Genomic DNA, 11,634 nt, shown 5'->3' with positions numbered 1-11,634 from the left:
GGGGGCGGGGAGGTGAGGCGGGGGGGGCGGGGGGTGGTGGTATTTTTTCCCAGACGCTGTGGTATTTAAAGGGGAAAGGAAAAAAAAAAAAAAAAAAAAAAAAAGAAAAAAGCTTAACGTGGGTAGGAGAGGCAGGGCGCATCCCGGAGGCCCGGGGAGCGGCGGGGCGGGAGGGAGCGGCGGCCCGGCCGCCCCCCCGCTGCTCCCTTTTCCCCCCGGCTCCCCCCTTTTCCCCCCGGCTCCCCCCTCTCCCCCCGGCTCCCCCCGCTGATCCCGGCTCCCCCCGGCTCCTCCCGCTCCCCCCGCCCGGCTCCCGGCGGGGCCGCGACCAGCCCCAGCCTGCGCTGAAACTGAGCAGACCCTCCCCGCACCCCCCAGCTCTGCTTTCTTTCACATCTAATTTGATAGGAGGGTGATTTCAAGCTTCCCACATTTACAACTTTTCTTGATTTCTCCCTTTGCCCCCTCCCTCCCCGAGCATTTATTACTTGCATTTAATTAATTCCTTCTTTGCGTTTCCTTTCCTGTTAATCTTTGGGTGACTGCTTTGTACATATGGCAATCTGATAATGAGGGAGTTTATCCTTATTCTCCATACTTCTTCATGGCGATGTCCACCCGTCTAGTGCCTGGGATATCGATCATCTTTCCTTGGGGAGGGGGACAAGGTAAGAGGGGTGATAAAAGATTTGCAGTATCCCACACCATTAAGAATAGCTTTTATTCCTTGGCACTGTTTAATCAACTGTTATATCAAGTCATGCTGTTTAAGCAACCACATCAAAAGAACATACCCTCTTTTGTATAAATTATATATTCCTTGTATCTGTCTTCTCACATGCACGCAGACGGGGAGATAAAACTTAAGTTTGTTTTTTAATAGCATGAAGCAGGTATTTAGCTGTTATACAACTTGTTTCTGCAACTAAGTTGGTTGATAAAAACCTAGAAGCCAAGTTGCTGACTTTCTAACTTTTTACCCATTCTCAAGTCAAAACTCCTAAATGTAAAGCTAGGAAAGATAAATCAATGATTCACCGAAACTCTACAAAGAAACAGAAATAGCAGAAGAAAAGTATAGGTTAAAAAAGAGGGAAGAGCACCAGTTAGAGTCGGCGTGGGAGCTTCTGATCCCTGTTTTCGGCTATTTTCTAAAGTCTACCTAAAAAGGCTACTTTGTCCCTTGAAAAGTCCTGTCCTGCTTGTTACAGTTTATGGATATACAACTGTTTTACCACTAAAGAACTAATTTTAAAGTCCATTTTCACATGGTTTAAGTTGATTACGACTCAGCTCGATGTCACAGACTGGAAAACTCCCATATAATTGCTCGCCCCAAAGAGCTTTTATATATATATATATATATATATATATATATATATATACCCCAAAAAAACCCAAGAACCAAAACCAACAACCTTAAATAAAGTTGATTTTTTCCTGTTTTTCTGAGAGAGTGGACTTTGAATTGCTTCAGCATATAGTCCTGACATTTTTAAGAACTCCTAAAAAACTCCTCAAAGTTTCTAGATCCTGGGACAAACTGTATTCCCTCAGGAGCAAAAGTAACCGGGCTGTTCAGAGGCAGAGAAGTGTTTGTTCATAGGGGATTCTGCTTTTCTGTCTAACCTGCTCTATCAGCCCCATCTCTGCAATTTTGCTCGTCTCTCAACACCTTTGTCTGATTAGTAGCTTTTGGAGATCGGGATAAAGACATCACTTGCCACGCTGCATGAGATAACAATTAATTTAACATTAAACTTATCCTCTTTCCATTCACTTTGCTTGGATCGATCTCTGTTAATTGTGTTTGCGGATGCTTTCAACACTATGCTTTTCTTAAAAACTTAATGACACCCCGCAAGGAGGTGTAAGAGTCTAAAACGCTCCTCTTCGGCCAAGGCAACAAAGAATACAGCCCCAGCGTGCTCAGGGGACCACCTATTTTTAAACAGTTGACTTTTCATGCACTTCTGAAGATATCACGTTATTTTCAACTGGGTGATAGTCCTGGGTTTATTAAAAAAAAAAAAAAAAAAAAAAAAAAGGTGCCATTGCAGTTGTGTGGTACGCAAGTCATACACGCTAACTTCATATACCTGCCGCCTCGCATCAGAGTGACTTGTTTCTGCTTTCAAAGTAGTCATTTATCAGCTAAAAGGGGAGCGTGTTTAAAAATGTATGCCTTCAGGAGGGAGAGCAATCTCCCTTTTCAGGGGGCAGAAACCTATTACAAAACCACTTAGGTGGGTGCGCTCCTAAATGGCATTATTCGCCCCCCACCCCCCATCCCCTCCCAGGCGTTAATATTTCCCCACTACATTTCTATTTGCACGGCTCCCCGATAATTCGGCATTTTATTTAACCGCAACTGCCCTTAGAAACTTGACTTGCACCGAGGCAGCCTGCTGATCTTATTTATTTTTTTTCCCTCTTTCACAGAGGCATCTGTTCCTCTTGCTGACAAATATACCATTCTGCCAAGAAAGTTTTTGAAAAAAAAAATAAAAAAAAAAATCAGCGTGTAATTGATGTTATCCCAAGAAAGCGTGATCTCCACCCCTCTCAGCTCCAAGCCCTTCAGGTAAAAGGAGAAAAAAAAATCTTTCAAGAATTTGTTGCCTTTTTGAGGGTTAAAACATCAGAAGACAAGCTTGTCTCGCCTTGGCCAATCAGCTTGCGGCCCTGGCAGCTATAATATAGAACTAAAGGCAGACTCCTCTCACAAGCGTCTTGCTTTGCTACCATTAAAATCAGACCCTTTTTTTGTCTCTCGATTGCTGTCTCCCGACCAAACTCCGATGTGTTCCGTTATCAGCGACCTAAAGCCTGCCATTCCAGCACCTGTCTTGCTAGGGATCGGTGGATAGTATACGATTCAGAAAGCAGACAAGGACATAGGAGGAGAGAGAGCTCTAGAGACAGCCAGGGATAGGCACAGAGAGCTTTGAAGTAATTGGATTCAATGGACGAAATGCTGCTGTTGACAAGAATTCTTTTGGTGGGCTTCATCTGCGCTCTTTTAGTCTCCTCTGGGCTGACTTGTGGACCAGGCAGGGGCATTGGAAAAAGGAGACACCCCAAAAAGCTGACCCCTTTAGCCTATAAGCAGTTTATTCCCAATGTGGCAGAGAAGACCCTAGGGGCCAGTGGAAGATATGAAGGGAAGATCACAAGAAACTCCGAGAGATTTAAAGAACTAACCCCAAATTACAACCCTGACATTATTTTTAAGGATGAAGAGAACACGGGAGCTGACAGACTGATGACTCAGGTAGAGCCACAGAGATACCTGTATTTGTGTTTGTTAACCTCTCTGAGCAATCCTAAAGGACGCATCTGTCTTAGTATTTTTGAAAGCCCCCCCCCCCCTCCTTTCCCTCTCCCCCTCCTCCCCCCGCCCCTCCAAACTCGGCTAGTTTCCCCCATTGAATGTAAATACCATCTATCCAGACAAGTTAGCAGGGGCTGGAGCTGCAGCTATCTAGATATTTGGTGGGGGAATCTGTGTGATACTTACAGTCATTACCGTGCCATGGCGTTCCCTTAACTTGCTTAGAGATTGCTGTTTGCATTTGTCCCCAAGGATGCACTTTGATCAAACGAATTGCATACAGCTCAGAGGACCCCAAGTGTATAGTGACCGCCAGGCCACTCACTCATTATTACAAACGTAGTCCTCGGTTGCTACGCCTGGTGACTCGGTTTTATATATATATATTATTTTATTTCTTTTTTTTTTTTTTGCTTCATTTCATTTTAGCCTTCATTATTATTATTATTATTATTTATCCCTAGCGAGCATATTCTAAATTTAGTAGGCATGCAGTCGTGCACTCACAAAAGGCAGCTGAAGCCTGATCGACCATTCCTCTCCTGATTCCGTATTATATAGCTCGTATTGCAATACCATCATTTGCAATTGTGCCCATCAGAGCGTAAATATATTGATATTTCTTTAAGGATGCTCGCCGCCAATGCTCTGGTACTTCCATAGGGGAGGGACTTGCAACTTATCGGCATTGCATCACCTTCTGTTTTAAAAAATCTGATGGCACAAGGTTTACAACTGGGTAAATATTGGATCTCGGGTGGAATCAGATTGCGGAACCATTTTATGCAGAGAGAGAGAGAGAGAGAGAGAACCTCTCCGAGAGTCACCTCATAATTATTATTCATGCTCAACAGAGAGCTCGGTGAAGTCAATTGCTCTGCCAATCCCGGAGTTTCTGAAACTACATGCAATCTAGACACTGGAAATGGGTTTCCTCCAAATATAGGTCAACAGCTCTTTTTTAATATTAATACATTTAAGCCCCACCTTCAGTGCTAGAACAGGACTCGCCTGGAAGGACTAGGCGGGGAGTGGACGCGGGGAAGGGGGGTGGGGGGTGGAATTTCCCAAACTCTCCCCGTTCCTCGGCCTGATTTTCCGCACGTTTGCCGGGTCTCCCGGGGCGAGGGACCGGCGGCCGCCACCATCTCCTCCCGACCACCTTAAATCGCACCGTACCTCGGAGCGCGGCGGCGCGCGCTGCCCGGCTCCGCCGCGCGCTGCCCGCCGCTGCCCCGCACACGGGTGCGGAGCGGTGCCGGGCCCCTCTGCGCACCCGCGGCCCTCCGCCCTCGCTGCCGCCGGTGCGGGGCTGCGGCGAGCCAGCCGCATCTCTCGCATTTTCAGCTCCACTTACTCCCCTCGCGTATCGATCGCGGCGGCTCGAGTTTCGCCCTTCCCTCCGCAGCCCGGCGGCGGCGGCGGCTCCGCGGGAGACGGGCTCCCGCCGGGGCTCGGCGCATCGCTCCCTGCGCGGCTGCGCCGGTGCGTGTGCGCGGCGGAGCGGGGCGAGGGGGGGAGCTGGGAGACGGCCGGGAGAGGTGGGCTGCGGTCGGGGCTGGCGTGAGGGCTGACCCCGGCCCCGCGGCTCTCCCGGGGCACGGCGCGCCGGCTACGCGGCTGGCCGCTCCCGCTGCATTAACTGGCAGCGTCTGAACTCCTGACCTTCTGTCAACTTCCCTCAGACGAACGAAACGAAAGCAAATACTTTTTTCCGTCCGTCGTCCCGTCCGTCCCCGTCCCCCCCCCTTCAGTGCTTATTCCCGTGCCTTGGACACAAAGGGGGGGAGGTGGGCTGAGGGCGGCGGGGACCCGGAGGCCGCAACGCCGGGGACCCGGCGACGAAGAGGGGAGCGAGGTGGGGGACCGAGCCGGGCGCCGGCAGCCCTGGGCGAGGCGGAGGGGTGGGGGGGGTGGAGGGGCCGCTCTTGCCCACCCGCCCCCGGGCACGGCCGGGGCCGCAGCACCCCGAGGTGCCGTCCTGCCGCCGGCCTCTCTGCCCCGCTTCTCCCTCCTTCCCTCTCCCCCTCGGCCGGCACCCGCCCGGTAAACCCCAGCCTGTAAGCGCCTGCTTCGCGAGCCTTTCAACCATGGAGAGATCTTTCCTGAACAGAATCGCTCAACTTGCAGGCTAGTTGCCGAATGCATTAGCCGCTAGTTAATATTAACTCCGGGGTGGGGGGGTGGAGGGGAACGCAAACAGTGGTAGGTAAGTCAGGTTCTCAACTTTGCAGGTGACAACAGCAGTTTGCTGAAGGCTCCCCCCTTTCTTCCCCCCCTCCTCCCCACCGCAGCCATTGGCTGGATTCGGGGCAGAGATAAGGAGGCCAGGTCAGTATGATAAAGCTGGAATTTGTATGAAATAAATTAGCGATCTCGCGTAATGCAGGCACACAACCGGTGCGTGATGTGAGGAATTTAGAGATCAACTTGGCATTTAGGAAGCCCACCAGGTTGTTTACACTGACAGGTACCTGTTAAGTGTTTCCTTCAAGCAATTCATTTGTGAAGAGATTAGGAGCTGGCAGGAGAGGGCTTGTTGAACAACTTTGCCTCCACACAAAGCGTTAGTGGAGGCAGCCCTGCTGAGCTTCACGGTGGCTGAACAGAATTGGGCTTGATTTGTGGCACACGACCCAATGAATTAATAAATAGTCTGGGCTTCACGGCTTTTGACTCTGACAATCCAGCTCAGGCAGTATAAAAGGGAGGAAAGTCCTTTAGGAGGTCGTTTCTTCTTCTTTATTTCGCCTGAAGCCGGGAGCTGAGGCTGGCAGGGCCAGAGCAGCGAGAGCACCTCGGCGCTGCCCGCACCCTGCCCGCACCCTGCCCGCCTCTCCACGATGCTCTGGATGCACGGGAGGCAGCGGGCGGGCAGAGCATCGCCGTGTCGCCCAGGGCTCTCCCCTTATCAGTAGCTGAGACGTTTGATCCTTCGCTCCCTTCCCCCTGTCAATCCGTGGAGGAGCGTATCCATCCTCTCAGGTGTGCGAGGGAGAGGGAAGCAAAACAAAACAAAACAAAACAAATCAAACTCAACTTCCTTGTGCTGCTGCGCTTTGCTGCCGGGAAGGGTGCCGAAACCCAGACAGCCGGCTCTTTCTATAAAACTACAGGCCAGAGAGTCCAAAGTGAGCTCCCGATTGCCTCTTATATCTCTCGGGGACCTGTGTATTGCTGGAATTGCTTTTTATGGCTTTTGATAGACACACGGAAACTTTCTTGTTGTGCAACCTCGTCACGTCCCGAAAAGTAGCGTCGTCGGGGTAATGGGGGGGCTTCGCCTTTCGGGGAGCTGTGAAGGGGGCTTTTGAGGTCTGTTACTGGGCGTGCTGGGAGCACGCTGGGGACAATGGTCCTGCTGCAAATGGCCAAGCATCCCAGTCAGGCCAGCAAAAGTGAGGGAAGAGCAGTTTACCGCATCCTGCCGTGGCTTTAATCCGCATCGATGTTTGCATCAAGCGAGCCACATCGTGTATATCCGCGAGTTATTTTCCACTCCAAAAAATGTGGGTGTGGGGGGGAAGTTGGCGACGTGTGTTTTTCTAACTCTGTACCTTTAGTCAAGCGCTTTTCAATGCTGTCGGTGCTGATTTCCTATTTCTGGGGGGCTGCGAGTCCTCTTCCCCTACCTCCGGCGTGTCTATTCCCTCCTCCCCCTTGGCTAAGATAGGAATCATCTCTCCTCCGAAACTTGCAGGGTTTCACGACGAGCTCACCTCCTCCTCGCTGCAGCCCCCCTTCCCCTCCATCCCCCTCCCCTCCCCACCCCCCACCCCACCCCCACCCCTCCGCTCGGGCCGGTGCTGCAGGGCCCGCTCCGGTCCCGGGCAAGGCCGGTGGCTCCGGAGGGGTGATGGCCAACCCCGTAGTGCTTCTGCACGGAGTTGGAAACGTTTCACTCCACACAAAAGGTCTCCTAGCTTGCATAGCATCCCTGCTTCGCTTAACTTCCCTCCTTGGCCCTCCCTTGCTTTTCATCTTCCCACTAAGAGCTATATTATTGTATGGATTTGCTCGGCTTTGTAGGCGAGCGCCGATGTATGTTTGAAGCGGAGTGAATGCTCCCAGCCCATGCTGCTTTGAGGGCTCTAATGAGTGATGGGCGAAGGGAGAGAAAAAAAACCCCACCCCTCCCTCCAGCACATAAAGGCTGTTAACATGTATTGAGACCCCTTTCAACACAGAATTAAGCTGAAAAGACCCGGAGAGACATTCCGGGGGGGAATCCGTGACTCCGAGATACATGGCGAGTGTTTGTTCTCGGCAGAAACTTTGCTCTCGGGAAGGGGACAGGGCACTTAGCGGCAGGAATTTGCTCCGTGCAGGTGGCTTTGAACCGACGCCCTCACAGCCCAGCGCCGGGGGTGCGGCGGGGGGGTCCCCCTGTCCCTGCAGCAGGTGTCGGGGGAGGGGGCGGCTCCGTCCCAGTGGGTCTTCGTAGTGCTTCACCCCTTCTTCCTCCCGTGGCCCCAGGTTTCACTCCCCTCTCCTCCTCACCTGCCTCCCCGTCCCTCCCTGGCAGCGGGGGCGAAGACGCTCAGCCCTGGCTCGGCCCATCCCGCGGCGCCTTTGGGGGGGAGGGGGGGGGGTTTGCGGCCCATTTGCAGGGGAGGGAGGGCAGGATGAGGCCCTGGGGGGGTGGGGGGTGGGAATGTAGGTGGTGAAGGGGGGGGTGCCCCTGGCTGCAGCACCCCCCGCAATGCGCCCTTCCCCGTGTGCCCGTGTCCCCGCAGCGCTGCAAGGACAAGCTGAACGCCCTGGCGATCTCGGTGATGAACCAGTGGCCCGGGGTGAAACTGCGCGTGACCGAGGGCTGGGACGAGGATGGCCACCACTCCGAGGAGTCCCTGCACTACGAGGGCCGCGCCGTGGACATCACCACCTCGGACCGGGACCGCAGCAAGTACGGCATGCTGGCCCGCCTGGCCGTCGAGGCTGGGTTCGACTGGGTCTACTACGAGTCCAAGGCGCACATCCACTGCTCCGTCAAAGCAGGTAAGGCAGGCAGCCTGCCCAGGGACACGCCAGGGGGGACACCCCCGAGCCACGGCTCAGCCCCCCAGAGCCTCGTCCGGCCTGCCCGATGCCGCCCGGGCTCCCTCCTCCCCGTCCCCGCAGGGTCCCCATCAGCCCTGTCCGCCCCGTCTGGGCTCCTCCGAGGGTGCGGGGATCCCAGCGGCGCAGGGGCGGGGGAAAGGAAGGAGGGGGAGGGGGGCAAAAAGGGTGAGAAGGGGTTGCGTCGGGAAGCCCAGCCAGCTGCAGCACTTAGTGACAGCATTTTAATACGGGTGATCCTTGCCCAGCCTGTCCAGGAGCGCTGCGCCGCAGCCACACACCCTCGTCCTCCCCTCGTGGGACCCGATGCTTTCCCCATCCCAAAAGCACGCTCAACACAAGCACTGGGGGCCGGCCCCAGCCGCCCCGCTGGCTGCACGCCTTACTCGCGATCGCTAATCTCCGAGTGGGAGCCAGCCAGGAAAATAAATAAAGAACGTGGTCCCCTGCCTTCTTCAGCGGTAGCCGCTCGGAAATTCCCAGATAGGGATACACATACATAATAATTTTTTTCCCTCCCCTCCCCTGTGCTTACAACGCCACACGCTGTCTCAACCCGGGAACAGCTCGCAAGAAATCCCCGACTCGCCGAGTGCATTTTCTTGACACTTGACACTTTTTGGGGGGAGCAAAACGGTTGGCAAGTGCCACCCCCCCACACCACCCCTCCTCCTTCCACCCGGCTGCACGGCAGCTCCAGCGCTTTTGAATAGCATCCTCTAGCCCAGCAGCCCTCTGGAAGTGTCAAGAAACACTTGGTTGCAAAAAAAAAAATAGTGGGCTTTCTTTAAATATAGCTGTATGCTTCAAAACCAGCAGCCCCATGGCAAGGAAGTCAACCTGGCCTCACCATGCAAGAGGGGTTCACCCCCCCAGCTCCAGCCTGAAGCTGCCCAGGGGCTGAACCAGGATAGCATCTCTCCCGGCCCATGTGGGCTTTGTCCTGAGAGCCTGCTACCGCTTTTGTTCAGCAAGCCAGCTCTTTCTAGCCGAAAGGAGGCCCTGCAAAGCTGCCAGCCGTGCGGTGATACGAAACATCCCTTTCAATAGCGAAGATGGGCTTTACAGCGCGAGGTGTCTGATTGTGGCATGTGATGACCTTCGCCCAAGCGCACCCCCTAATCCACCCCCACGGGTATTTCATAGGAGAGGAGTAACCCCAAGCTGCTCATTGAGATTCGGCACACACAGACTGGGGGGCAATATTTAGAGGGTGTCAGGCAGGGTCGTGTGACTGTACCACGCGAGCTGCAAGGGAGCAGGCTTGAATTCCACCCGCTCAGCCTGATTTCAAACTATCCAAACCTCATTTCATGACAGAGCATCTTATGAGAAGATTAAACCCCATAATACCAGGCAGGAAGATTCTTTATCTACATCTCTGTTTGCAAAAAGTATGATCCCAGAGACTGGAATGCAAAGAAGAGTTCCAAGGCCTGAATTATTGTCACCAGGACAGAGGAGGGAGAGGCAGGGGTGGTAAAAGGGACATTGATAATGCGCTGCAGCAAGTATTTAGAGCAAGCTTCTACATTTAAAATTCAAATACAGATCTTGAGTGCCTTGGAAAAGTGGCTCTGCTGTGCAAATATTGCTTGGAAGGTCCTGGGTTTTTTGGAGAGTATGTGTGTGAATTGGCACATAGGGTTTCTGCACCTGAACAAATAGGGAGGGGGAGAAAAGGGGGGGAAGAAGCTGGGAAAAAAATGGAAGTGTCCTCTCTTCCAAGAGTGTCTGCATTTATTACATGAATCAGAATGACAATGCTGATCCTTTATTGGATTTTAATTAGAGAACCCAAACAAGCACTGCTCAAAGAAGCAGATTTTCACACCTCTGCCAATTCACTGGTATGTTTGTAGAGCTGCTACACTACTAGATCTATTCATCAAGCCCTGAATATGCAAACAAAGCTCTAGCCAGACCTTTACCACCAGCTTGTAGGAAGGTGTAGTTTGCTAGCGGAGGGCTCCACATAAAGCACATAGCTTGTTTGTTGCCATGTCCTCCCTGAAGAGGCGTTGGAGATCTTGCTGCTTCATTTCTGAAGGAGAAGTGATAAAGTCATTAGCAAATCAATAACGGTCTAATTTTCGCCCTTCCTGTCCTTCCTGGGAAAGTCATTAGGAGACACTCCAAGGATTTATTTAAATCGTAAGAGCTTCAGTACCAGCCACAGAGGCAAAATATAAAATCTGACTGCCTTTAGGAGATAAATCACCGGGACTCTCAACTGGTGTAGGGAGTAACTGGGAGAAACCAGGGGAAGGCAAGGGAGGGCTGAGGAATGTCAACAGCTGTAGCAAAGACACTTGCTACTGTGACATACCGTGGGCTACTACCCAATATATAGAAAACCAGAGATTTTAGGAACACCGCAGAGTCCCTCAGTTAAGTCAGAGACCAGCCTGGAAGAGGACAGAGGTCCTCTCCCACCACCCTGCATGTGGCTAGAGCCTCCAGAAAGGGATTTCAAGAGAGATTTAAAGTCCCATCACTTTTTCTACCTCCTTTAAACCTACAATTTCTCTTCTTGGTAGCATTGGAAAGCAGCAGCGGTTGGCAACAGCATTTAGTATCTAAACTCTGAGTAACTCCAAGAGCTGGAGAAGGTGAAGGAGAGATATGCTTGGGTCTGGCACAGGTGTGGGGCTGCCTGGGGACCACATGCCCTGGGACTGGGAACAGGATCCTCCTTCCAATGGGGTGGGAGAACTGAAGGAGACGTTTTTTGTTTGCAAAGAGAAGTGAACTGGAGTGGTGGGGATATCAGACAGGGGTATTATGAGGGGTGGCGTGTGCCCCAGCAGGTGCTGTGCCAAGCAGGAGGGCAGAGAAGGGTGGGGACAGCACAGGGTGATGGAGGGGGCTCGGGAAATCTGGGCTTTTGCTTTCCAATGGCATGATGGGCAAATTCATGTGCTCCTCGGGGCAAAGCCTCCTCCTGCTCTGTGCTGTTTGCTGTCCTAGATGGGCTCCTTGAGTAAAAGCTGAGTGGGGACCACTTGCCTAGAAGAGAAACCTCATGCCAGCAAGACCGCTTTGAAAGCCTGCGAGTTATTTGGCATCAAGTGCCAGTGCAGGGCAAACGGTAGCCCAGTAGGAAGCTCTTCCAGAAGAGATTCGTTCTGGTACAGCTTTCTCAGTGGAAATATTTTGGCCCGTTTCCTTGATAAGACAATCTACCCTTGTAACTCCTAACCCAGAGGGAGATGCACTGGTTCAAATCCGGTGGGAAGAGG

General features: G+C 52.6%; 1 protein-coding gene across 1 annotated transcript in view; it reads left to right on the top strand.

The window, feature by feature from the left end:
- Positions 1–1,370: 1,370 nt before the first annotated feature.
- SHH (sonic hedgehog signaling molecule) overlaps positions 1,371–11,634 on the top strand; it is a 29,621-nt gene continuing 19,357 nt past the window's right edge. Inside the window, exons 1-2 of the mRNA XM_080383700.1 lie at positions 1,371–3,274; positions 8,071–8,332. Of these exons, the coding sequence (XP_080239826.1) occupies positions 2,966–3,274; positions 8,071–8,332 (571 nt within the window). The 5' untranslated portion in view covers positions 1,371–2,965. The remainder of the gene's footprint in view (positions 3,275–8,070; positions 8,333–11,634) is intronic.

This window comes from Falco punctatus (genome assembly GCF_963210335.1).
Source record: "Falco punctatus genome assembly, chromosome: 4".
Classification (NCBI taxonomy): Eukaryota; Metazoa; Chordata; class Aves; order Falconiformes; family Falconidae; genus Falco; species Falco punctatus.
Note: the sequence above shows the minus strand (reverse complement) of the source record. Positions and strands in the feature narration are given on the sequence as shown.